Source organism: Ammospiza caudacuta, chromosome 3, assembly GCF_027887145.1.
Source record: "Ammospiza caudacuta isolate bAmmCau1 chromosome 3, bAmmCau1.pri, whole genome shotgun sequence".
In the NCBI taxonomy this organism is placed as follows: Eukaryota; Metazoa; Chordata; class Aves; order Passeriformes; family Passerellidae; genus Ammospiza; species Ammospiza caudacuta.
In genome coordinates, this window is record NC_080595.1 from 57,867,640 (window position 1) to 57,895,418 (window position 27,779).

General features: G+C 36.3%; 3 protein-coding genes across 4 annotated transcripts in view; 1 reads left to right on the forward strand and 2 right to left on the reverse strand.

Annotated features, from left to right (window-relative positions):
- Positions 1 to 26,211, forward strand: TFB1M (transcription factor B1, mitochondrial). The gene is made up of 7 exons (XM_058802083.1): positions 1 to 160; positions 1,583 to 1,734; positions 5,238 to 5,346; positions 7,084 to 7,235; positions 11,346 to 11,465; positions 22,318 to 22,445; positions 25,109 to 26,211. The coding sequence occupies exons 1-7, from the start codon at positions 28 to 30 to the stop codon at positions 25,368 to 25,370; spliced, it is 1,056 nt and encodes a 351-aa protein (XP_058658066.1). The 5' UTR covers positions 1 to 27; the 3' UTR covers positions 25,371 to 26,211.
- Positions 13,241 to 16,253, reverse strand: CLDN20 (claudin 20). Its single transcript, XM_058802085.1, has one exon. The coding sequence runs from the start codon at positions 16,251 to 16,253 to the stop codon at positions 15,594 to 15,596; it is 660 nt and encodes a 219-aa protein (XP_058658068.1). The 3' UTR covers positions 13,241 to 15,593.
- The window catches only part of TIAM2 (TIAM Rac1 associated GEF 2), a 137,133-nt gene continuing 135,308 nt past the window's right edge, over positions 25,955 to 27,779 (reverse strand). For both annotated transcript variants that reach the window (XM_058802082.1, XM_058802081.1), the window contains one exon: positions 25,955 to 27,195. In XM_058802082.1, coding sequence (XP_058658065.1) covers positions 26,552 to 27,195 — 644 coding nt within the window. In that variant the 3' untranslated portion in view covers positions 25,955 to 26,551. The remainder of the gene's footprint in view (positions 27,196 to 27,779) is intronic.

Sequence of the window (27,779 nt, forward strand, 5' to 3'; positions counted from 1 at the left end):
AGGAGGAAGGAATGAGAGTTTTGTGTTATGGCTGCTCCAGGAAAGGTGGCAGCTTTCCGTCTGCCTCCCCTGCCAACTATTGGAGAGATTATTAAACTTTTTCGCCTTAAAGCACTGAAACAGCTTTCCCAGAACTTTCTACTGGATTTGCGATTGACAGGTTACATATTTTATTTTCATGTTTTTAGTTAACATTGATTATGTATCAGAATCCAGAGTACAGCTAAGGACATGATGTTTGCATAACAGCATTCGTCAGAGTAATGGCAGCTCAATGGTAAACCTTTATAATAAAGACCTCTTCTAAAACTGTATTCCTAAATTAAATATGGGTTATTGACTGAAATGCAAAAAATCAAAACTAAAGTAGTACTTGTATCATTTGGGTACTATTTTGGTTTATAAGTTTGACTTAAAAATCAGCATTTTTTTCAGATTATTCTGTATCGTAGAAAGTATGTGACACGTTGAGCACTTTAGAGTTTGCTATGTGCTGTAGATAGGAGAGTTATTTGTCTCAGTTTATCAAATGTGTGGCTTTTTTGAACCAGTTGCATTGTTCTGAGCAATTAATTTTTTTCCAGCTTTGTGTCAGCGGTGGGTGACAAAGCTGGCACTGTTCCGTCAGTCAGGGGTGGGTGTCTTCACTGGCACAGTGGTGGCTAGATTTTTCATTTAGAAATGCAATGCAGTTTCATGTAGCTAATCATTTGATTTTGTTTGACAATTCAGACTGATAAAAATTCAGAACGTGAAACTCAGTTCCACTTCCTGAGCAACCAGACTCCTACCCCGGAATAAAAATGCCTGCATACTGTCAGTAAAACTTTACAAGCAGGCAGGTCTTTGGATGTTTTTTAACATAAGAGATCATGGAGTGAGCAGCATAATTTCTGTCAGTATCTTCACTCCATGCTTCCCAAGGATCCCTTTGTTTCATTAGCTAAATTTCATAACCCTTAATCTGTCTTCTTTAGTGTCTATAATATTTCCTAATGTTGTATCATTTCACTTACATGTGGGTATTCCCTCCTTACCTTTCAACTGCCCTGTTTTCTATAGCTACAAGTTACCTGTGTTCCAGCTCTTTATTTAGTCTGGTTTCTCCCTCATAAAGTTGCTCTGTACATAATGCAATCTTCAAAGAGCTTTGCTGTATCTTTCTTACTTCTTAAATTGCCTTGAAATAGGGTTGCTGTACTGAAATTCCTTTATAAGGACAAGTAGTGAGACTTTAGGATGTTGGACGCAAGCACTTGCTTGCAGCACAATGGTATTGCTAGTGTACAGATGAGTGATGTTCTCTTTTTGTTTGACTCTGTAAAGAGCACAACAAATGCTAAAGACATAAAACTAAAAATAGGTGGTTTTTTTAAATAGCTCAGTATATCTTGTAGTATGGAACAAATCTGAATTCTGTGCAGTCTGGCGGGTGCGTGATGATTTAACTGGGATGTGTCACTGTTTATGTCTGTTCTGAGATAAGCATGCTTGTGCTTGTGTAACAGTAAACAATGAGGTTATCTTGGTGAGCTGAATCTCCTGCAAAATAAAGGCTTAGTATGTTCTTTGTGTCTTGCAGACAAGATAGTGAAACAGGCTGGTGAGCTGAAGAATGCCCATGTTTGCGAGGTGGGCCCTGGGCCAGGAGGAATTACCAGATCCATTCTCAGTGCTGGTGTTGAACAACTCCTTTTAATTGAAAAAGATGCTCGATTTATTCCAGGATTGCAGGTACCAACTGGAGAGTAATTTGTGTACATGTAACCACAGCATTAAATAAGAACATTCTGAGAACTTAGAGAGATTCCAGGTGTCATGTTGGAATCTCAGCACTGAAAATAGGTTTGGTTCTGTGGCAGAAACCAGAGCTATAATTTGCTTGCAGATACACAGTATAGCAATTCGTTGTTCCTGCTTTCTCATAGGCCCTTTAGGACCTTATCCTGCAACTGAGTTACTGCCAAGGCTTGTTGGTTTTGTGGGTTTTTTTTCAGGCTGAAACATTTCAGGTGCATTTCATCATGCTAGTGAAATCATAATTTGAAGACTGAATGTAATGTCCTTATGTGGGGTCTTATATTTAATTTTTATCCTAATAATTATGCTAAAATTGAGAAGGTTCCAGTTAATACAGTCAATGTGAGTTAACATCCAGGTAGAGAAGAATAAATCAAGCATCTATTTTACATTTTCAAAAAAACACTCTTAAGCTTTTCTTCCTTTCTTTTAAAGTTGGTATAAGTTCACAAGTCATTGTGCCATTTTCAAACACTCTCTATTTGTGTTGCTGGATCTTTATGGAATTTGGCTGTATAAATCCAGCAAGTAAAATAGAATCCAAAAATTTTAAAATGTGTTTTCTTATGTCTCTACAATCTCAAAGCAATTCAAAGGGCTTTTCTTAAATTGCACTGTGTCTTTTTCAGTAAATCAGCAGTGAAAATAAATAAGTAGTTCACTTGAGGACTGCTACTGTCTCTTTATATGATAAAAATAATGTAAGGTATGAATGAAACTGCTCATGCTCAGAAACTTGAATGTTCATGTAATTATGTCTTTGTGGGGTTAGCCATTAATAACATATAATATGCCATATTCATCCTATGAAATGTGAAACCAAGTTTTTACTTGAGTGGGGGCAATCAATAGTTTTGTTTTAGATTTTGAGAACTGGTTTGGGACTGGAGAGAATTTGAGGTTAAATGATACTTGTTTTACTTAAGAGAGCTTTTTAAGTACTTGGATGTTTTTTTTCTGATCTTCCAAAATGCGTCCTCTGCAACAGTTTTATCTGAATAAAAGTATACTTCTTGGCATCTAAAATGAGCTTTTGGTATGTAATTATCTTTACTGTTCAAGTGACATAATGTTAGTCATTATTTTTAATTGCCAATCTCCTCAGAGTAGAAGTCAGTGTCTGAATGAGGTTATTGAACATAGAGGTGGTATAACTCAGTAGCAGCGGATGTGAATGAGCCAGAAATGTGTTGCAGCCATTAGTGTTCAATTTGGTATTGCTTTTTTCCCATACAAATAAGAAACATAGCAGTGAATCTTGCTTTTCTAATAATATAGGTTGTAATAATTTTTCTGGTTTCCCAAACAAACTATCAAAACTCATGCTCATAAAATGGTTGAGATTTGAATGAGGGGAAATGTCAGAGATGAAAATAACAACTGGGGACTATTACTTTAAAATGTCTCTTAGATACTTTTAAAATCACTGGTGTGAAGCATACAGCATTTTTCATTAACTGTTTTTCAAGCTGTGGTCTCTCACAAAACTGAAGTGGGGATATTCTTTACTGCAGAACTCAAATACAGTGAAGAACATATGTGTACTGAGTTAAAGTTTACACCAGCTGAATGTCTGTCAGTTCTGTCTCAGTCTTAAAGAATCCCAACCTCTCTATGCCATATGCCCTAATAGTTTTTAGGCTGGAAAGATTGATAAAGGGAGCAAGAGAATATATTGAATATTAAATTATTCCAAGAACACCATTTCATGCTTTGAAACATGCCCCTTATGTTCCTTTGTGCCCTTTTGTGTGTGAAGAATGAGAGTTTGTGTATGATGGAACACTCTTGGCTGATGTCCTTGATGCACAGCAGCTCCTGGAGCTGCACAAATTTTCCCTTCAAATAAAAAAAGCCTCACTGGGTTCCAAGTCTTTATTTCAAATTAGAAATATAAGACAATGATTTTCTGGTCACAAATTAAATGCAATTCTCAGTTATATAAAGTGTGTTACTCAGCAGCCCCTAAACTCAATCTTGATAAGAAAACTGTTATTAGCAAATGACACTATTTTCTAACTTTATTAATCTTACATTATCTTTCAGTATAATCCTGCTAGAGCATTTATAACAACTTCAAAGAAAGGTTTGACAAGCCATGGCAGATTAGTGAATTTGTATGTCATATAATTGCTAGTGTAATGCTGAAAAGTCCATTAAGTGGTTTGGAGTTGAGATTAATTTTTTTTTTCTGTTTGGAAATAATTGCACTTAAAACATGTAGGAATACTTAGTTTTTTTGTTAAGCTTTTATTACTGTACATAAAACTTAGCTTTTTTGATAATTAAAAACCCTAAACTTTTACTCAAAAAATTTCATGACAACATTTTGTGAACAGTAGGAGAAAGCAGTATTTTCCTTTGGCTCAGAGACTTGTGAAAGCTCTCTGTGTTTCTGAGCATATAAACATCATTCAGATTGAAAATGGGACTAACAATGATGAGCAGTTTATTTTGGCTGTTAGGCCACTGGCAGTTAACTATTTATGAATTTGGATTTCTGTGAAAAGCAAAGTTGTTCTTAAAGCCATTTCTCATTATTGTCTTATAGGATCAATAAATATCTCCAAATGTCATCTTGAAAAAGTCTCCACTGCTTTTTAATTGTGCTGTTTGTGCATAGTTTCATAGTGTAAGAGAAAAGATTAGTACAACATTAGTAAAGCTTAACTAATTTTGATTATGGGAACTGACACCAGAAATGAAAGAATTGGTTGTTAGACTACAGCCAGCGCTGAGTTTGCATATCAGCTTTATTAAATGCTAGATAAGTTGTGCAAGTGGGCTGCAGAAGCTGACAATGGAGATGATTTTGTAATGTCTATGAAGATAGAAATTGTTGAGATCTTCCCTCCTGCTAGATACTCATTCCATCATTTGATTCCTTGTTTTTTAATGGTACAAGTGTTGACTACTACAGGGAATATTAAGAGAATCTCTTCCACATTTTTCGTGTTAAAGGAAAAATTAGTATTTCTGCAGCCTTGTATCACATATGGCTGAAATTGGATAATAATCCCTAAAACTGTGGGGGAAACAGAATAAACAACATGAGCCCTTGTTTTCATAGGTAATTGATCTAAAAACCTTTCAAAAACTCTTGCTTACATTATTACTTGAATCAGGTGAGGTCCTGCTAGTGACCTGGGACTTTTTAATTGTTGTTGTTGAAGAGACTCTTAGCAGTCTTTGCAAGTTTGAAATCTCTATCAAGAATTTTACATCTGTGAATAGTTAAGTGTTTCCAGAATCACACATTAATCCATACCTAGTGTTTGCTTTTTGAAATTAAATACTTACTAATATGCTCTCAGTTTTACCTCCTACTGTGCTTTGTTGTATATTGAAGATAAATATATAGCAATGGTTTGATTCCTGCAGTGGCTGAAACTGGAAATCAGTTTGGTTAACACTCACTGCTTGCTTGTTTACAACAGATATTATCTGAAGCAGCTCCAGGAAAAGTGCGCATTGTTCATGGAGATATCCTGACCTACAAAATGGAGAAGGCTTTTCCAAAGCACTTAAAAAAGAACTGGGAGGATGGTTAGTATTTGCATTTGGTTTGCTTCAGTTTTTAGAGCTTCTGAGTTTGTCTTAAGTAGTGATAAAGCTGAAGTTTACTCAGTGCCAGTGTTACTCTCTTCTGGTACATGTTGAAGATAAAGAGACAACTGTTTGGTTTTTTTTCCCTAGAGAAAGCAGAGAACTTTCTTCCATTTCTAGTACAAAACAGTGAAATCTGTGTGACATTGACCTTAGTTTAAACTGAGGAGCTTTGCAGTTATTAACCTTAGTGTCTTGACTGTACAGGAATGACTTCTGGAAAGCATCAAAGGAGATCAAATGGTGCACTTCCTGGCTTCTTCCTGTTTTTGAAGAAGTCAGAAATCACCACTGCTGCTGTTCCACTGAAGAAATTTCTGTAACTTGCTTTGAAACTTTTGGAGAACTTACCTTCAAAAATTTAGTTTTCTCATTGCTTTGGTTTCAGCTGGATGTTTTGTCAAAAGTAGCATCTCATCAGGATTGTGGTATGTTTGCTTTTTTTTAAACCTGAGGTTGCAATAGGGCACTATTTCACTTCCATTTCAAAGCATGTAATACTATTAGATAAATCAGATATAACCTCTCAGTCCCCTTTTCCAAATATGAGGTAAAGTCATTCTTTGCAATGCCCGAAGAACAGTTAAGTGCTTTCTGATTTAGGACATAAAAGACCATGGCGCATCATGTTCACCTAGAAAAATTATATGTTGTATTTGCCTCATTGCAAAAAGTAAGTGCTTCACAGAACAAACTATGATAAAATGTACATGTGAGAGTGTAGAGTAGTTTTAAAAACTTACCTTTCTTGAACATAGAGTGTCTATTAGGTTTTGAGCTGACCAATTAGAGGCAAGATACATTTCTTCTGTATTATTTCCATATGAAAATCTCAAAAGCTGATGGGTTTCAAAAGCTACTGTCTCTGATAAATGTATTATACCACCAATAGATTAGAAATATCACAGCCTAAAAAGTGCTAATAAGTAAAGTGTGCCAGAAAAACAGCTTGAATTTGATATTGTCATCTCTTACTCATGTTATTAAACATTGTCATATCTAAGAAACAACACACTGGCTTTTGGGTTTTGCCCACTTCTGTTGCACTCCTGCTTAGACACAAGGGTCCCTGCTGCTGAAATCCCTGTGTTGTGTCATACAGCACACACAATTACTGATGTGATGCATAAGTGAAAAACAGGTACCACTTCTTATTGCCAAGTCTTGTACTTTAACACCTTTTGATTTCAGAGGGCTCTATACAGAAAGAGAGCTCTTGTACAGTGTCAGTTAGGAGCTTGTTTTGAGGATTATTAGGACTCAGTAAAATGCCTCTGGGATGATGGGTTGGGCAGAAGTATGAGTATGGCTATTTACTCTGTTCCTAATAGTCATAGTTTGAAATCACAGGAACAGTTATGGTTTTGCCATGCTAGATTAGCTCAGAATTTACTCATCAGCTGAAAATCATCTGAAAGCTACTGATTTATTCAGATGTAAATGAGAACTAGACCTAACCACTTTTGTCCAAGTAAATACTCAGGAGAGTAGTATAGTTTTGTCAGTGTAAGATGAGTATAAATGGACAGGCATCGTTTTGGTGTGGCATGATAAAAAATTGTTTCCATATTTTAAGTCTAGGTTGACAGGCCTTTCATCTTTCTTGTGTTTTATTTCTTGGCAAAATCTTACCCAAAACATTTTCACAGCTGTTTTTTTTCTGTCAAATGTCAACAGAACCACCAGATATACATATCATTGGGAATCTGCCCTTCAGTGTTTCAACTCCTCTCATCATCAAGTGGCTTGAGAATGTTTCAAAAAGGGATGGACCTTTTATTTACGGCAGGACACAGATGACACTGACTTTCCAAAAGGAAGTTGGGGAGGTAAAATTTTGGCAGTTTTTCAATTTTGCATATTGTTAATACAAGCCCTGTCTTAGTTGACTTTGAAAAGAGAGGAAAAGGTTAGTTCAGTTTTTAGTTTATGTGGTTATAAATTATGAATTTTGATGTGTTAATTATCTACTCTGATCCTTTCACAAGAATGTAATTTAAATTTTTTTTATGTCTTATACAGGGCTATATTTCATTAAGGTACTCTTTCTGTTCTTTTTTGTAGTCTGATTTCTTTAACATGAATAGATTGCACAGCACTCTTCTTTTTTCAAATGTGTTGATTCTCTCACAGTCATTTGTGCAGCATGTCATCTATCTGTTTTTTCTTACCTTTCGTCCATCTCAAGAAATAGACTTATATTTTTCTTTGTCCTCTTTATTAAGATAATTTTTAAGAAACACCTTCCTTAAAATAAGGAAAAATGGAAGGTTAACATTATTTACACTTGTGATTAAGCACTTGAAATGCAGGGGGCGTTTGTCAAGACCATGGAAATTGGCATTGACTTTCTTGAATGAGACTTGATATCAGAATTATTAATGTATTCTACCATTCTTGTGTGTGTAAAAAGTTCTTAATTGGCTTCTGTCACCACAAGTCCAAGAGCAAATTGATATTTTGCTTTGTATTAGTAGTTTCTCAAGGAAGGCCAGACTGATCTGCAGTGTAGCAGTGTTAATGTCAGATCAGTTGATACTAGGTTGGCTTACTCCATAGTGCTTTCTGACTTAACAGTTTATTTCTATTGACATTGCATGAAACATATAAAACATACAGAATGGAAAGCTTTTTTGCTTTGCAGTTATGGGAACGGTCACTTGCATTTAGAGTGAAAAAAGGAGTTGCACATCAGCCTGAAAACTGAATTTCCATCTTATTACCCCACTGTTTGTAACTGTGGGTTACAAACTGTGTTTTGTCTGTGCAGCCTCAGTGTGTATGTTGTTTTAATTTTAATCCTTCAAAGAAAAAATTCAAATAGGATTTTTTTCTCTGTGAAAATTCGTAACAATTATATATGTGAGATGTCTGCTGACATTTTTTGGGTCAAAGAAAACCATATTGTGCTATCGTTGCCCTAGCCTTGCAATCAAGATTTAAGAAGTATTTCCAGTAGGTGGCTCTAGAGAACACTAGGGACAAACATTTGCTATGAAATAAACCAGATTTCTTAATTCAGTTGTGGGCTCATTTGGTTTCAGGCATTACAGAATCCAGGTCTGTTTCCCAAAAGGACTTCATGTCAGGTGAGATTAGGCCTTGTTGCAAAATAAGGGTGATGGACTGTGATGTAAAATGCAGGGTGATGATAGCTAAGATGCATAGTTTTGTGACAGCAAAAATTCACCTGACACTGTGTGAGAGCACTCTGTCCTTTACATTGCTGTACCCAGCTGCATGTGCCAATGGTGACATGCAGATTACAGTTCTTTTGCACCCAGTGGAGCTCAGTTAGGTGCAAAATACCATGCACACTTAAGCTTTTGTACTTAAAACGCTGAGGAGTTAGAAACACTAGGAAATGGAGTATGTTGTTCAAGGTCATGCAGTGAAACAGTGTTGATTGTTGAGTTTGCATTCTGAGATCTCTTGATTCTTGTTCAACACAGGTCTTCCTCAAAGACAGAATTGTTCATGGTTTTTGGTTTCCATTTCCATTATTGGTTTGATGCCATGAAAAGAAATTGTTTTAAAGATATGATTTTATTTTATGATGAGGAGAAAGAGCAGTAATTAGGCTCTGTGTCTTTTCTCCTGACTCTCTGGAGTTGCTTAAGATAACCACTGTAAATTGGTGTGTACAGGCATAGTCAGTATCAGGAAAGAGAGAACAGTGTAATGCAGACCATAGTGAGTTGCTACTGGTATTTTGTGTATCTCTGGATTTATAGTCTTGATAGGGGAATTTGGTGTCCTCCATGGATATTTCTAAGCTAAGAGCCTGAATATCAAACCAAGTCTGTGTATATGTCATAAGCTCAGCAAAAGCATGAGATCATGGAATGGAGTGATGTGCTCTATAATTAGTTAGGATAACTTGATGTTAACAGTAGGAAAGTGAAGCAATGTACTGTTTTATTTATTATCAGACTTTGTTTTGCCAGTGTAATAGAGAAGTAGATACCTTTGCCTTTCTTGCTGGTTATATATTCTTACTTTTCTGTTTCCTTGTAGCACAGCAATGTTGGTGTGAGTTATGTCACTAGACACCTACAACTGCAGCCCACTGTGTTCTGATATGATATAAATAAATTGATTAAAGCTGATGAGAGCCAGCAGTTATTTTATATGCTGAATCTGAGGGCTGTTAATGAGGATAAGGCCAAATACCCACATCAGTAAAAATAGCACTTTGGAGTGTCAAGCAGATATTTTTTTTTACTTTGTAGTTTTTCTAAAGTTTCTAAAATTGCTATTCATTTTGTGGTTAAGAACTTTTGCTTTGTCCCAAATTCTTCAGTGCTTCATCTCTAATCTGTCACCCTAGGCCAGGTTCTTCCAGCCCACTTACTCTAAAATTGATCCTCTACCAGGGCCTGTTGCTATAGAACAAGGAGTAATGATTTTAAACCTAAAGTAGGGAGATTTAGAGATAAGGAAGAGATTTTTTACAGTGAGGTAGTGAACCACCACAGCAGGCTGCCAAGAGATGGGGTAGGTGCCCTATCCCTGGAAACCTTGAAGGTCAGGGAGGGCAGGTCTCTGAGCAAGCTGACCTAGCTGTGCATGTCCCTGCCTGTGTCTGGGGGTTTGTGTGGCTGATCCGTGCATGGGTGCTGTACACAAGTGTGCTCCTGCTGCTGTGGTTGAAGTGGTTTAAGATGTTACTATCCAGATGTTGAGTTATCCCTTCTGTAAATGAGAAGCAGGAGCTTACTGCCTGAGACTTGCTAGTTGGTTTCTGGGAGAAGTAAAGATAGGTTTGTGTGAATTGGCACTGGAAGTATTGCTACAAGTGTTGCCATTAGCTCAGTTTCATTTCCACTGCAGAGGTTAAGGAAGTGCGTGTCAGATTGCATTGTTGGACTTTGCAGTCTGGGTTTTTTTTAGAGAATAATAATTTCCTCTGACACAACAATGAAGGTAGCTTTACATGCTGGCATAGGCAAAAAGAATCTCTGACCATTTGTTTCCAAAAAGTCATTGAAAATATTTTATTTGCTCCATGCTGAACTGCCTTTAGGAAGAGTTGTTTGAAAAGATGTGAAACTTTGGCAACTGCTTTAACTTTTAGTTTTCGGGCATAAATTGAATAAGCATGGCAGCATTTTATGAGTAGGTTTTCATATGGAGCTACATGCTGTACAAATATTACCAGATATGCAAATTGGGGTTCAGTTTTTATTTTTTTATTGAGGTGGTGGTCAATAAGAACATGAATCATCATGATTCTGTTTTTGCATGTGTTAGTGAAATGACTTCTGTAATTTGAGAGCTGTTTTACAAGTTGCTTTATATGTTTCAATTATGTTTGTGCAAGCAAAACACAATAAAATGTGTTTCTTGCCAGGTCACAAGAGCATAGGAAACCTCTGTCCAGGCTACTATTTTGTAAAAAAAAATCATGGGAAAATCAGAGGATACTTAAATTGAATTTTAAGATTTAATGCTCTCACTGTTAGGCATTCTAAATTTATATAAAGCAGACCCAGCTTCCTTACAAATATTGTAAGAGTAGACCAGTAAATTATGAGGCACTTTTGGTTTCTATCCGATCTTGAGTTTATGGAGCTTTGTTTCATCTTGAAGAAGAAAAAGAGTAGTAATATTTTATACAGAAACAGTGGAAGGAAAGGATTGTGAGAGTACTGTCAGCTGGTGTTTGGTTTGTTTTGAATCCTGCAGTCAAAATAGTTTTCTCTTGTATCCATACAAAATTTTTTTGACATTCATTTAGATCTGCAGAATTTCTAGGAGTATAATATATTCTAGAATATAAAATTTTATATTAACTGGGCATGTGATTTGATACAAGTTTTTAATGATTAACTAGTGTCTTTTTCTTAAATTTCATTATACTGAAAATCAAGCTTTAATACAACTGGTTACTTGGCCAGTTCAGTATCACTGATGTACATGTTTTGATTTTCCCCTAGAGACTCACAGCTAATCCAGGAAGTAACCAACGCAGCAGACTGTCCATCATGGCTCAGCATCTCTGCACGGTGGAAAACTGTTTCATAATTCCAGGTCAAGCCTTTGTTCCAAAGCCAGAGGTAGGTTTCGCTGTATTTATTTCTGGTTTTTGTTAATATGTCAGTCAAGCAATTTATGTTACTTTCACCAAGGAACATTGCTAGTTGGCTGCTCTATTTGAACATCTCTGTGTTACGAAGTGGAGTGATGTGAAATTCCTATAAATGAAGCATGCTCATTCTGAGAAAGTGCTTTTTTTTTTTTTTTTTTTTTTATTCCTCAGAACTTGGCTTTGACCTTCTTTGACCTTCAAACCTATCTGCAAGGTCAGCATACTTCTTTGGGTGTTCTGGAGAGGGAGATTAGGATTTAATGTCAGGATAGTCTGCTAGAATTGGAGTATTTTTCAAAAGCCTACTATTTTACCATATGCATTTATAAACAGTTTGGGAATTGTGCCTTAAGAATTTGATGGGTCTTTTGAAAGAGGGTGATAAGAAAAGCTTTTCTTTTATCAACTTTGTCAAACATTTCTAATTTTACCATGTCTATAATCTTTATGTTTCACCCCAGTCATCTTCAGCATATTTTATTCTCTCCTATTTGCTACAGCACTTTGTCAGCTGTATCCCACTGATTGTTTAAAAAAGTAACAATCTTTTCTCACTCTTATGTATTCTTGAGTGAGTAAAGAACAATCTCTTTGTTGTCCTCTTATCTACTGCCACTAGTTTTTATTAATAGCTATTATGACAGAATCCAGGTCTGTCCAGGAATCAAAAATTAAGAAATAATTCAGTATTTTGGACAAGAAGCTTGTTTTGGTTTGGTTTGGATTTTTTGATAAAAATTTGTGCCTAACTTTAAGTGATCTGTGTCCCTAAATATATGTGAAAGTCATAGCCTTATAGAAGTATTTAGGTTGGAAGGAAGGTCATTTAGTACCATTCCCATGCAATGAGCAGGAATATCTTCAACTACATGAGATTGCTTAGAGCTCTGTCCAATGTGATCTTGAATTTTTCCAGGGATGGGACATCCATCATCTCTCTGGGCAACGTGTCCGTATTTTACCAGCCTCATTGTAAAAAGCTTCTTCCTTATTTCTAATTTAAATCAACCCTCTGGGAGTTTAAAACTATTAATACTTGTCCTATCAAACTGTTGCTCTGTTTCAGAAGTGAACTTGCAGCTTCTGAAAGTTCCTCTTCAATTGGTTGGTTCAGCTCTTCAATACATCTCTCTTCCTCTTTATCAGTCTCTCTCTCTTGGTCCTTTTTACTTTTCTGGCATATCTCTTGAGAACCTTTGGAAGGTTATTTTCTCATTTATCACAATGAATTTTAAGGCCTCTGTCTGTGTATAATTCTGTTAAAATTCTTAAAATTCTGTTAGTATTTTTTGAGCAAGTAACTGTTCAAACATGTTAAATTACAGAAATCTGTTGTGAAATAAAATTACCATGCTTAAGAAATCTTATTTTTTGCTTTGACGTTTTGGCTTAGGTTTGTTTTCCCCTGTTTCCTAGCTGAATGGAAAATAATTTCAGGATGCCCTCTCACTGTCAAACATGTGAAATACTTTAAAGTAAGGCTAAAATTCCAGTTTTATGGTGGGGATTTTTCAGTCGTGGGTACAACTTGAGTAGTAATAAAGCTAATGTAGCGAAGTCTTGTGCACACTGTGTCCCAGAATTGGGAAGCTATAACTGATATTTCCATTTTCCTGTACTGAAAATGCTGTAGTTGACCAAGAGAGGTAACACACGGAGTTATGACAAATATCTTAGTATAAAAACATCTTAGAGTCAGTTGGTGCTCTGTTGAATAAAAAAAACAGTACAACTAAAGGCAGGCATGTTTTTATTTAATGCATTTTTTGAGTTAAGACAAGTATTGCTTATATTGCAAAAGCAGAAAGTAGAATTCATTCAGACAGGACTGGCACCTGTTTTCACTATTATTTTGTTTCCTTCACACACCTGTTGTAGACTGATCCTGTGTTTTGTCCTTGTTTTTTTAGCTGTAGACTGACATGGTTTTAGATGTTACTTTTTCTCATAGAATCTGTTTTATTGGAAAGCTCTTGCAGCATAGTGTGAATGAAATGGCTCTGTCCTTGATTTTTGTTTCATAGCTGTATGAAGTACAGCTACTTTATATAAAGTTTCAGGAAGAAAAATTTGCATTATGTGTAACCAATGAACTTGTTGTTGTGCTCATGGTATGCCACTATTACCTTTTTCTTGCACCCTCCTGTAAAAATGCTCTTGATTTTAATTTTTTTGCAAATATATTTAACTAACTTACATGGTAGTGATCACAGCTCACTGTCATGTCAAACCCCTTTCTAAAGGTGAAGATGCTTTGAGAAGGAATTGTTTATCTCATTTGCTCAATGCATTAATATTATTTCAACGTTTCTATGAGTGTTGAGACATAAAAGATTCTTGGTTAATGGAGTGGTGCTGCACAACATTGTGTCTAGGAAAAAAAGAAATTGGCTTTTTGTTATAATGAAGTCTCTGTGATACCTAATAACTGCTAATAGTTGCATTAGAAATAGGACAAATCAAGCTCCTTGATTAAAACATAGGAAACTCAAAATAGGTAGAATAGAACAGTAGAATAAAAACAAGATGTAATGCCATTCAGTGTGTGAAAAATGAAGACTTTCTGTGAATAAAGACTACTTACATATTAAGTCCATAAAACAGTCCACTTTACCAAATGCTGTAATAAAACATCTTTTTCCAACATACTAAACATTTCATGTTTAGGCTCCTTCACGTTCTTTTAGCAAATTTCAGACTAGTACTGCGGGAAATGGAAGTTGTGTATAAATACTCAGAATAAATAGCAGCTGATTTTATTGAGAGACTCATCCAGCATTGTACTCCTGAATTTAAAGGGGTGTATCATACCTATATTCATTCTGATTTGGTTCTCACTTAGGGAAGTATTTAGGTAGAACATACTTTACCAATGACCAATACAAAACAAAATCTGTGTGGTGAAAGAAAAGGTTAAAGGATTTAAGGTAATTATTGAAAATAAGGCAGTTAAAAAAATGAAGAAGCTGTCTCTTTTATCACTGTTTTATATTTTATAGTTCATTTTACAGTAATAGAATACCTGGGAGTGGGCCTGGAACAGATCCTACAGGAATAATTAAAATGACTTAAAGTGTTCTTTCAGAAGGTCAGAAATGTAGAAGGCAATAAGTGGTTACTGTTTTATTTGAGCTGTTAATAACTGCCTTTAGCAAGTGTAAGCCAGAATATTTACAGGTGTTTCTTGAACACAGATAGTTTGGTTTCTATCCTGCTTGTTGCAGTTTGCAGGTGTTTTCACAGTTATGGTTACATTTCTCTTGTTGTATTGCTCCTCATCTCTAACATTCACTGTGTAGTGATAGATTAGTAGCAGTTGGTGACTATCCAGCATACTTTCCTATAACAATAATAAATGAAACCCGCAGCAGGTGGCAGTTTGGGGCAGGAGAGCTGGGTTTGGCAAGAGCTGAATGGTACTGCTGATCCTTCAGCCTGATATGCAGAGTATGCAGTGCAGCTAAAGTTTGGAGCCTTGAGCTTTTGTTGTGGATTTGTTTTGGTTGGTTGATTTTTTTGTATTTTTTATTTTTTTAACAAAATCTAGTTACCAAGGCAATTTAGAATTGAAAATGAAAGGCAGATGTGTCCGCTTTTTTAAAACCTTTGAATTGCTCTTCTTGAACAAATAGTTTCTGGGTTTTATTCCTTGCATCATAAATAAAATCAAGATAAAACTGTAGAATACACTATAAAACATCTTATATTATTGAAAGTCTGACTAAACAGAAAACAGGTTTTAATCATCTTTGCTGTGACAAGATATTGATGTATAAATTGTACAGTAAATTATGTTTTTAAAATAGTTCCTTGTTCTTCAATAAGTGTAACTTGTGAAGAAGTTGTGAGGTCAGAAAGAAGGGTTTGAAAAATCAACAAAATAAAGTACTCTTGTAGCAGAGAAGTATCTTTTACTACTCTTTCCTTTTTGTGGATGCCCCTATAAATGAAATACCTTGCATAAGCATAACTGCAGCCCAGACACAAGAAAGATTAAGTGCTGTGTTACACATTTGTTGAAATAACCAAACTACACTTAACGCACAAAAAAAACCCTCAAATGAATAGAAATACTTCAATGGATAGAAATAGCTATTTATACATAGTCCTTCAGGCTGTAACCTGCATTGCTCTCCTGCTCTGTGGATGGGAAGTGGTGCTGCTTTGGAGGGTAAATCCATGCTTCTTGCTGCCTTTTAAAACAGGAAGAGCAGAAAATCACACCTGCGATAAGCAGAAACCCTGCTGAGATGAATCCAGTATAAACTGCTCCTCCGGGTTCATGTTTACTACTCTCTGGAATGGTCTGGTCCAGGAAATTTGAAATAATTTCTCTCGTGTACCAGCACGTTGGTACTAATCCAAAGATTCCTGCAAGAATGAAGCAGATTCCTCCAGCAAAACAAGCGTTATTTTTGCTGTTGGTGTCCCCTCCCAGCCTTGTGCATTTCATTCCGACCGTAGTGATGCAGATCCCAAAGGCTGATAGGATACACGACAGTACCATGGTGCTCCGTGCAGCCTGGATATAGACAGGGAGAGAGAGAATGGAGTATTTCAGGGTGCAGCTGAACATCCCAGTGCTGTACCATGTGCAGTCCATCCAAAGCCCTTGCATCTGTGTGATAGCTGTTATGATGTTTGAGCCAACGTCTGCGTTTACCTTCCAGTTTGGTAGCAAGGTGGCTGCGATATCTCCAAAAACGCCAAACAAAGCCAGAATGAAAGCGAAGAACTGCAGGCTTGCTGATGCCATGATGGTTCTGTCACGTTTTGTCTGCCTTTTCTCTCGTGGGAATGAGTAACTGGGAGCTTCGTAGCCAAGCTGTGGCCGCCTGTGCAACAGGGAGGAAAGGGGGGGAGGAGAAGTTCGAGGGGGAAAGGAAAAGAAATCAGCAAACAAAAAAAGCTTGCATTTAAAATTAGAGCTATCTGAATGAATATCTGAAAATGACCCTGCAGCAGCTGAGCTGCTGTACACAAGGTACTTGAACAGAGATGATGGCAAATGGACAGTGCTTTAGAATTGCTTGTAAAAAGGAGCTGCTGCCCTTTCATACATGATTGCAAGCCATCAAGCAAAACTTATTTTACTGCGGTTGGTTTTGGTAATAGCATACAAATTGCAGGCTTACTAGACAGATACACGTAAATGGAACACTAGAAACTTGCAGATTAGAAGCCATTGTGGTAGGAAAACACACTGTTAGAAAAGGTACTGTACTCTTCAGGTACCTTGTTTAAGTGTGTTGATAGCTGTTGTCAGCTTCTGTTGACTTTGTAATAATAGGCGCTGTTGTACTAGCTCTTACTTAAATTAAAGGTAACCCCTTATTTCTTTTTTAAATATTACTTGTTAATCTTTTTAATAAGTGTTACAAATATCTTGGCTTTTGAGGAGAATAAAATGGAATTTAGTTTTTGCATTTTTACAATTAGTCTCATGACTTTTTAAATCAATATTTTATTTTGTTCTTTTTATTTAAACTTTCAAGTTGGTGGGGTTTTTTAAATTATTTCCATTTCTTGACTTAGAGAAGCAGTATTTAGGAAGTCATAAGAGTGAATGTGATCTGCTTCTAAAATGTTTTTATGCTAGTATGAAACAGCTCATTTGTGGAAGTGCCTTTTTTTGAATCAGTCACCTGTCTGAAATAATTTGCAAATTTGCCATGAAGTGGTAGTTTTAAAAATTCATTGAAAAAGCTCCTTGCTATTCTTTTATACAGTGTCCAATTTCATTTGACAGATGAGAACATTTTGGGCAGAATGATAACTGTGCAGCTGGGAAGACAGAACTGTTGCTGTCACCTCAGCTGGACTGTTGGGGTTGCAGATGCAGAACAGTGGCTTGAAACCTCTGAGAGGAGGATTAGAAGGTGGTACCCTGCTTTGCCTTTTGCATGGGGCTGTATAATTGGCACATTTTGTCTTTTATCAGTGGTAGACAAAGGGCAGGCTTCTGTCTTAGAAAGCATGATCCAGACTTTTTATCTAAATATGTACCATGATATTAAAATTGGTCTGCAGCATTAGAACTTTTTTGAAAAGTCATAAGGGATAAAATTAAAATAAGAGGAATACAAAATATCTGTAGCATTGTACTCTTGTTTCAGTTCATTATATATAAGACAACGAGATTTTGATCAGTATGTATTCTATCAGTCTTTAATGGCATTTCTGAACCAGTTAATATATTTATCCTTTATAAGTATAACACTGTTATCCTCTATTATAATATATAGTATAAGTCTCTGTATTCTCTCTTTATATATGATTTATATATTTATACTCTCTAATATTTTTATATTATATTTATTTCAGGTAATTGTTCAAGGATGTGCTAACTGTGTCCAGCATATATATATTAAAAATGCTTAAATTTAGGGTGCAAATATTAACAGCTATTCATTGTTAAAACCTTGTTTCAAGGACCTGCCTATTTCCAAATCCCTTCAGTTTGTTCAGGCTGGGAAGAGCTGTTCTGGCAAATACATATCATTTGCTGTACAGGCCCGTGGGAAATATGGCTTAACTTCCTTTTACAGAAGGAACTGACAGGTCTGGGTAGCTCAAAACTCATTCAAAACTCATTCATATTCTCATTCATATTCTGAAAAAGATATTAGTACTCTGAATCAGCCTTTTTCATTGCTTCCTTTTTTAAAATCAGTATATAAAAACACACAAGCATAAACACAAAACACTGCAAATGGTAGCCATACATTACATTTAATGGGGTGAAACAAGTTAAAGGCATGATAAATTCCAGTATAAGCACTACAGTTGTAATTAAACATACAGTTATGTTTCATATCTGTTTGTGTAGGACTTACTGCTGGTCGTGAGGTCTGAGATGTTTTCTTCACTGTAGATGTCCTGGTAAATGCAGTTTCTCTTGAATGCAGCTATCCCTTCTCATATAAAACTGCATTGGCATGTATTAACAAAATTTCTTGGAATGTTGTTTTTTTTCTGTTCTCCACAGCAAGTGCATTACTGCTGTTTGTTCCCTCTCTTAGTTCCATCTACCCGAGAATAAAGGAGTACTTTGTTTAATGAGTTTTGTTTGAAAAACACTCAGTGAGGGAAAGCAAAGAGATTATGGAATAAAACAGACGGCGGCCCTTAGTCCTAAATACATAATGATATCCAGGTTCTGTGATGGAAAGTGTGAGCAGTGATTAAATGGAGTAAAATCTTGTGAATCCAGAAACTGTAGACTTGCAGACTGGAGGGAGAATCATTTAAGTTGCACTGACAGCCAGAGAGTTTTCTTGTTTGTCAGTTGTTGTTCTTTTCATCACAGATAATCTTATTAAGAGTTTAAATTTCCTAGAAAAGAACTGGGCAATTTATTTTAATTTGTAATTGGAACAGCAGGACACTCCTATTCAACTGCAGGCTTTGCTTGTCTGTTCCTGATAGCTTTAGCCTTCCATAGTTTATCCTCTAACTTGTTACCTTTGTATAGGCTGTATAAAAGAATAAGGGAATAAAGCTGCTGGTAAGGCTTCCACGGTAAATGCAGCACATCAGAGAAGTGGCCTCAACAAGCTGGTGTGAGAAATCAAGAAGATGGGAGAAAGGTCTTGTTCATTGCAGCAGTGATATACTCACAGGTTACATCTGTGAGTTATATACCTGACTTTGGGTGTCTTGTGATTCTGTTTGTGAGCCTGGTGTGAATGGAGTTACTGCAGAGCTCTTCTGGCACAGAAATAATTTCTGTTAGTGTAGCAGCATAGTTGCTTTCTAATGGAAGTGAGCCAAAAGTAAACTCTCATCAGAACAAGATTGCACTATGAGTTGCACATATCTGGTGTTAGACCTAACATTTGTTTGTAGTAGACAGATAAAATAGTACTAAATACTTGGATTGTGAAAGTGCTGGCTTAGAACTTTCTCAATAGGATCTCAAGCAGTCTGTTTTAATGAAATTGTAATATATTCTGGTTCGGTTTTAGTTCCCTATAAGCAAATTACATCCTGAGAAAAGGTTATGTGGGTTTGCTTTTAATACAGCCCTGTTGCAAGGTACGTGTATTGCCCATTATGAGACCTTTGTTGTCAACAATTAGTAAAAATTGTCTCATTTAAGCTTATTCTGATTTAGTGTGTTGATTTCATTAGCAAGGCAGCAGACTTGTGTGAATTAAATTGTACTCTGTTATATGTTCCTCCTACCCTACCAGAACATAAACCTTCATTGTACAGTTATACGAAAACAGTAAGTGGTGAATAATTGCTGTACTAGTGACAATTTGGGATGTATCAGTTGAATGATTTTGCTATTCATTATTTTGTAAGACTTGAGTGTTATTTTGTAAATATTTCTAAAATACTTGGTTGGGTGAAAAGTGTTACTAGTAAAATTATCAAATCAACGTGTGTATTTTAAGTGCTCTTATGTACTCTATTGGCTTTCATAATTCTACTCTCTATTTGATGCATATTAAAAGGTATCGGGAAAATAGCATGTGTGATTTTAAAGGAATGGCCATTTACAAACGAAAAGCTTTTCCCTGTATCTGTTGCTATAGTAACCAAGCAGCTTTCCTGGGGTCCAAAGAAAACAGTGTCTATAATGGAACTGAGAAGTGCTGTGTTTTGTTTCAGAAGCAGAAATTATTGCCTACTGGCCTTGAGATTGCAAATTGAGCTGTTTGGCTCTGAAGCTGTACACTGTATCTAGATTATGTGCTTTTTTCCTTCAGAAATTTTTGTTCAAGATGTGTCTCTAACTCCCAAAGAGCCCTCATTTCTCACTTGTGAGCATTTCTGCAGAATTGAGGTGACTAGGTGATGCCCTGTGGTTGTTTTCTTACCCTTCATTTTGTGGGGGTAATATTGTTATATTTCCTGGCCAAAATGTAGGTAAACATATGCATGTGCCCTTAGTATTTCTGTTCAAGGAGCTGATTGGACATGTGAACTATGTATTTGCTCTGTTCAAAAAGATTAACTTTTCTTCTACTCAATGTGAACACAAGTTTTTTTTTCGATATCCCTGTGATCTTCCTGGCAGGAGCAACCCATGGCAAAGGCAGATGCTCTGACACTTGAAAAATTAAAAATCTGCTTTGGGAAATAATTTATGTGTGCTTCACTGCAGATTCTATACGTCAAGTGATTTTGTCACCTGATTTTTAAACAAGTTCTTGTGCTTCACATTTCAGTAATTTTAAGTATTTTTTCTGATGTATTTTTAACTCTAGCTTTCAGAGAAGGTGGACAACTAAAGAAAAATACTCCAGTGGTATATACTTGGGATCAGCAGTGCTAACACTAAAAACTTGCTGTGGGTTTTTTCTTCATCAGTGCCATTAATTGGTATTTTCTTTCCTTTCTCTAGCCAGTATTTTTGCTTGGCTTTGTAAGTTCTGTCTACATCAAAAACTGATACTGTTTGGATTTTAGAATTCCTTTGAAATTTGTGTTGTAGAAGCATTTGTAGTGGATAGATGTACTTAACAGCTGAGCTGTTCCCACAGAAAGAACAAAATGGATGGATGGCACCTTTGTGTAAGATTATGTCACATCAGAGGTTGCTATGAGCAGTTTTGGTTGAAGCAGTAGGAGGAACACTTTGTTTTTTGAAGTACTCTCATGCTCTGGGTTGTCTTGAACAATTGGTACACTGAGACTGTGGTTCAAGCAGCAGCTGTTCTTTGGTCTGATTGTGCCTCTCTTTTCTGTCAGAACTAGCACATGTGATGATAAATTAATGTTTTCTGAGCGCCAATATTGACTGTCAAATCTTTTTAAAAAATTCAGTGATTGCCCATCATTTTAGCAGACTAAATATTTTTTAAAATCTGGCACTTAAAAATTTGTACAATACTTGTACACATTTTACAAATTTTCAATGTGCTCCTACATAGAAATTTTTCTATTTTATTGTTGTTAATATCTAGTTTGGAAGATGATCTGCATTATTCATTGTTGTGCAGAACTGGAGTTTTATTCCAGCTCCTAATTTTTAGTACAGAAGTCTGAATTCAGAAAGTTTCTATGTAATACAGTGTCTCTATAGTTGCTTGACATACACAGATATATACACATATAAAAAACATAAAAGTGTGTACATATTATTTCATTCTGTTCTCAGACACAGGGCAAGTGACTACTCTGTGAACCAGTCTGATTTGAGAACTAGAAAAGAATATATACAAGCTTATCTTCCTAGAACTGTTCAAACATAATTTTGGATGAACTGTGATACACAGTGTAAATACAGAGTTGTGTGGTCACTTAAACTGAGTGCACTTATTTCTACCTACCATTCCTTTAAATAGATTAGCAATCTTGATACATTAAAAAGCAATTCCTTAGCTTACATTTTAGAAAAGCCCTGGAGCAACAGAAAACATATAGGGAATGAGTTTGATTTCTAATTATAATACCAATTTTCTCCAGCTGCCCTTCAGCCTATATATCAAATATTATCTAATTTGTGTATTATGTCAGAATTATCTTGTGGAAGGATCTGAAGACAGAAGTGCTAATTACTTTACAGATTACGTGAAAGTTGCTCTAAATGGACAAAGTGCCATGGGGGTAAAAAGTCCTAAGTACTGATGGCATGTGAACTAATTGGAAATATGCAGATAACTAAGACTAAAATTCTGTAGGGTCTTGAAAGCTAAGGCAAATCTTTCTATTCCATACCATGCCATTAGTCACTGCATGGCTGGCTTATCTGCTGCAAGAATGCCTTCTTATATTGTGCCTGTTTGCTGATGTCTAGCCAGGTAACTTAGAAGTAATGTGTCTCAGAGGAAGATGTCTACTCGAATTTTTCTTTCTTTTCCATATAGGTGGATGTGGCTGTGGTGCATTTCACTCCACTGGTGCAACCAAAGATCCAGCAGCCATTTGAGCTGGTAGAAAAGGTGGTTCAAAGTGTTTTTCAGTTTAGAAGAAAATATTGCTTCCGTGGAATTGAGTAAGTATTTTTAATGAAAACTTCTCAGGTAATGTTTTTGTAAATGCACCAGCTACTAAATCAGCTATGCATTTGATTTTATTCTTCCAATTTTAAATTTGTCATCATAGTTCATCAGTTCTTTCTATTTCAGAATGATGATTTCTGGACACAAAAGTATGAGACTAGTATCTAAAGTAATTATGTAATAATTACTTGTGCATTTTTGTTGGTGCAGTTAAAGTTGTTAAAAATCCCTAGGATAAAGTGGTCATCTTTTCAATAGTTTGTCTGTCTCAGAAATGAAAAATCCCAGCCCAACCACAAAAACTACAGAATGATTGAGTTAAAAAATGAAAGTATCAAAATCCAGAACCAAAGATGGCAGTGTGAGGGGAACATCATCTGAAGGAAATTTTACTGATTTGGGGATAGTGTCAAAAGGTCAAATTTTTGTTTCTGTTCTTGCCCTTTTATGGAGTTCTTACTGGCTTTTAAAAAAATCTCAGTATCTTTATTAGGTTATTTATTAGAATTTATTAGGTTCTCTGATGTGAGAAACCTGCAGTCTTTTTGCCAAGGATCCTGTTTAAACTCCAACACTGCCACGTGTCTGACTTAGTGCGGTCAACCCCCAGCATTCAGCACAGTAGAACGTGTGACAGAGATGCTGTTATGACTAGAGGCATCTCATGCAGCCTGGGCTCCCTGAAGGCTGCTGGGCATAGTTTTGGCCCTGATGCAGTCTAGAATAGGGATGGCTACTACTGTACTTCAAGCCTTCTATGTCACTGTTTTAAAGGTGAACAAAGCATTTTGCATCCAGTTTTGGGCTGTTGAGTTCTCCTTCCTTGAGGCCGTAGATGCCATTGATATGTGGGGTGCAGACATTGGATCTAAAATGAGTACAGATTTCTTTGTGTTAAAGTCTGAGTATGCATTTCAAAGTGTTTAGAAAATGAGGTGTCCAAATTCTAGACTGGTTTGTTTTTGACTTACAGGGTGGTGGTGGTTTTCTTTCTTTTTTTTCTACTGTGAAGGAATGGTCTCTCTTGACAATGTAAGCAAAAGGCACATGCAGTCAGCATATCTGTGTTGTGTACAATATTGTTACCAAAGTTTTCAAAAAACTCTCCCAGCTTCTGTGTAATCTCAAATTGCTAATAACTGCTTTACATTCTTTTGAGGCAAGGAGGGGGAAACTGAACTTCTGGACATCACGTATTCCCCTGGCAGCTTATCATACCTTAGCCCTAGCGTGCAGCTAAAAAACACAATCCTCTTATTCTTTAGCTGACCTGAAAAAAATAGCAAATTCTGGTGTATAAAAAAGCTCTTAAGTTCATTATAAGGGCTCTCTATCACACAGACTATATACAAACAAGGCAATAGAATCACTTCCTATTTGTGGATGGATTCTGGGCCTTGAGATGTGAAATATAAGAATGCACTATGAAGTCCATATTGTAGTTTGAGTTCTGGTTCACAGCATTTATATGATGGTTCATAGTCTGTAAAAAAAGACTAGGTAGACTTTGTTCCAGGTATGTTTTTTAACTACAGAAGCAAAGGAGAGATATTGAAATAACCCATTGCTGACCTAGATGCTGCACTAATGGGAACATTTTGACAAAGGCCTGAAGTAACATATACTACAAACAGGTTTCCCAGAAGTTTCATTTTTCACTTATGATTTTAAACCCCTTCTTAACTTCGTGTTCTGTGTACCTACCAGGAACCAACTATAATTTCTTCTACAAAGCCTTTTGAGTAGTTTATCCAGCCAACCTGCCAAACACATCTGCGTGGGGGGTGGAAGGCAATGTGTTATTGTATTAGACGCACAATATTTTTTAGGTATTATGTATATAACACAGATAGAACTTGAAAATTGAAAAGTGCCCATGAGTCATGTGCAGCTTTTTGCATTTCTGGCTTATTTTAGAGTGAGAAGTACTGGCAATAAGAGCTGGTCCTTTCAATAGTTTGCACTGTGCAGTTTGTATTTTTTTGTGTAACGTTAACAATCACTTACCTAGTAGTCTTCATTCAAATTTGGGGAACCTCTGAGAGAAAGGTGATAATGCATCTAGCCCTAGAGTAAATGTACAGATATGCCTATCTGTGATCAATGACAAAGCTGTAAACAAAATCAAGGACTCCTGCCACATTTTCCCACATTCTAAATATTAAAAAGTGAATGACAATTAAATGCTCCTTTCCTCTTTCTTGGCTTTTTTTTTCTGATATTAGAATTGGGGTATTAATGACAAGTGATAACTGTCTTTTCTATTGCAATGAAATAGTCTGAAAAAAGTCATATTTGTTTGAATCTGATCTGTATTGTGCAGTTTAATCTGTTGTTGCTTTCTAAATATGAGGCTAATTCTAAGAAGGCTCTGTGCTTGTATCCATACCCATAGCTCTATTTAATGTTAACAAACATGAACATACATACATGTGTTTAGTCTATAATGTTTGTATGTGCTTTTCTATGGTGTCATAAGCACAAAAAGGACCTTTATATGTTTCCATTGCTCAGATTGTGAGATGTGTTAAGAGTGCAAGAGCTAAAATGGTGACATAATTAATGTAAGTTTATTATTAAATTCCACTTTACTCTTAAGGGAAATGTAATTGTCTGTCTGAATTGCTGAAATTTTTCTTCACCCCATATCTTTTAGGACCTTGTTTCCTGAAAATGGGCGCTTGAAAAGAACAGAACAGCTGATGATGACAGCAGATGTTGATCCAACTCTGCGTCCTTTTCAGCTCTCTATGTCACAGTTTAGAAACTTGTGCAATGTATACAGGAAAATGTGTGATGAAGACCCAAGCCTTTTTGTGTTCAACTACAGAGAAGAACTACGGCAAAAGAAGAAGACAAGAAGTTTACTTGGAAGTACTGGTCAACCTGAACAGACTGAAGAGGAAAATCAGCTATAACAGCACAAGTCTGATTTTTTTTATTAGTTTAGCTCCTTGATCTACAGGTGTTGACTCAGTAAAAGAAAGTCTAGATGGTCCTACCTCTAGCCAGATACGAAAGACCTACTTTTGAGAAAGCGGTAGAGAGAGAGGGCATCTCTCTGTTCCAGTCAGCAGCAGACAAAAGGGAAAAGGCAATCCAGGTTCTTTTTACTTCAGGGGAGTGGCTAGAACACATACGAAGAAACAATACGTTGTGAGAAAGGTAATTAAGCTGCAATACTTCTGATGTAATTGAATTTTGTATGAATGAAAGTGCTTTACTGATATTGAAGAAAAATACTTTTCAGACATCACTACATAAGATGGTGTTTGGGTTTCTGTGCTTTTTTATCCTGGAACATCCTCCTGTGCAGAGTAATTTAAAAAACAGAAGCCAAGACTCTTATAAATACACTCAAGTGACTGGCTTACTGGAGGATAAAGTGCACCAATTGCCTCAAGGTCTGCTAATACTCTTCTCATTTATGCAGAAGCAAAGAATTTGGGATTTAAAGCTCCAACTACAGAAAAGCAGCACAATGAAAAGTAGAAAACATGGCTAAGTACAATACTTGTTTGTCTTTTACTGTACAAGCTCATAGAGAAAATAAAAAATACAGTCAAATAAAAGATTACAGGCCAAGCTTTGTTTTTGTATTTACACATATGTATACAGTATAAACAGCATTGAAACATACAAAAATGAAACTTCTGCACTGTTGTGCACTAAAACACATTAAAATAACTTAATTGTGCTTTAAATAAAGCAAACATGAAAACCAAAGAAATAAAATGCCCAAGGTACTAAAAATTTCAGTTTGCAATGCTACTTTCCATTGTAAACTCTTCTGCCACTCACTAGCACCTTTTCCACATTACTTAAAATATTAATGAGGCCATCCCCAAGAACACTAGATCATCTTAATAAATGCTTGAAAGGGATGAACTAATTTACAAACCTGGGCCAACTTAATCTATTTTTAATCCACAATAAATTAAAATAACTTAAGAATCCTTTACAGCTGTTTTTGAGCAAAAATGTATTAGTGCACAAAATCAGATAGTAGTTTTCCTGCAGCTTCCATGAATTTACTAGTTTTAAAGCAAAATGTTTGTTGAATTTTATGTGGACTTCAAATGAATGTTTTAATATTAAGCTAGGATTTTCCATGCCTCTCCACAGCTTCATAAAAACAGTCCTCATTAACTACAGATGTTAAACTCTGGACACTAAATTCTCTCTCTAAAATAGAGTTCAGATCCATGTTGGCAGCATCAGAGTGACTGTCAAGGGATTGGTGACGTTCTTGCATTGCCATTAGAGTTCCTCTGCTACGCCTTGTGCTGTTTACTTTTCTCTTCACTGGGCAGAAATGGCCCCGCACGAGCTTTGGATGCTCTGCTATCTGAAAGCCATCTTCTGCCTCATTTTCAGCAGCCTGATCCTGTTCAGAGTCAGCACTGGGTTCCTCTGAAATCTTCAGCCGCTGGAACTGTATTTCAATGTCTTTTGTAGGGCTGCCTTTCTTTAGGCTCCGATAGTCCTCATCGTCATCATCATCACTGAGAATGTCAGATTCTTTGACAAGAACATTAGAAAAGTCAGATGCAGTGCTCTCTGCATGTTTATCGGGAGATGAATTTTTGGGCTCCTGGATGCTCTCAGAAGTGTGGCAGCTGCTGCTCTGGGTGCTGCTGCTTAGGCTGCACTCATCAGAGTCTGGGAAGGTGCCTTTCCCCTGGTCACCATTCCACTCGCTGCTGGATGACTTCTTCAGTAACTTCAAGGATCTTGTGGAAGCTGTGCAGAGTAAAAATGCAGGTTTATTTTTTTCAGAAAAAAAATTTGGTTACACCTTTTATCTTCATATCCCACTTACAATTATGGTGGATATAGTCATTCCAAGTCAGATGTGTCAGCACTCTGATACCAACAGTGTGTTCCTCATGTCACAGTTTTCATTACACCTATCCTAGGGTTCTGTGCTTTCCTTCATGTGTAATATATATCAAATCCTCCAAAAAAGTGTAGTCATGCTCACACTTCTGCATAAAGAAAGATTGACTTGGGCACATCAAACACTGAAGGGCCCAGGTGTAGACAGCAGCTGAACTCTTCCAGATCCTCTGACATTAAGAGGATTTTACAGAGGACTGATCTGATAGAGAACTTGAAATACTAGTAACTACTCATTTAACTAAAATGTCTGAATCCTGTACTTAATTACCGTATCAGCTGGGATGCAGATTGAGTGCATTGAAAGAACCAAGACCCCCTGCCTTTTCCCTGTTGTTCCAGCTATAAATGCTATTAGGGCTGATTTACTAAAGGGAGCCCAGAGGAAAGAATGCTAATATTGTATGGCAAAGGGTGTCTATTCCTTC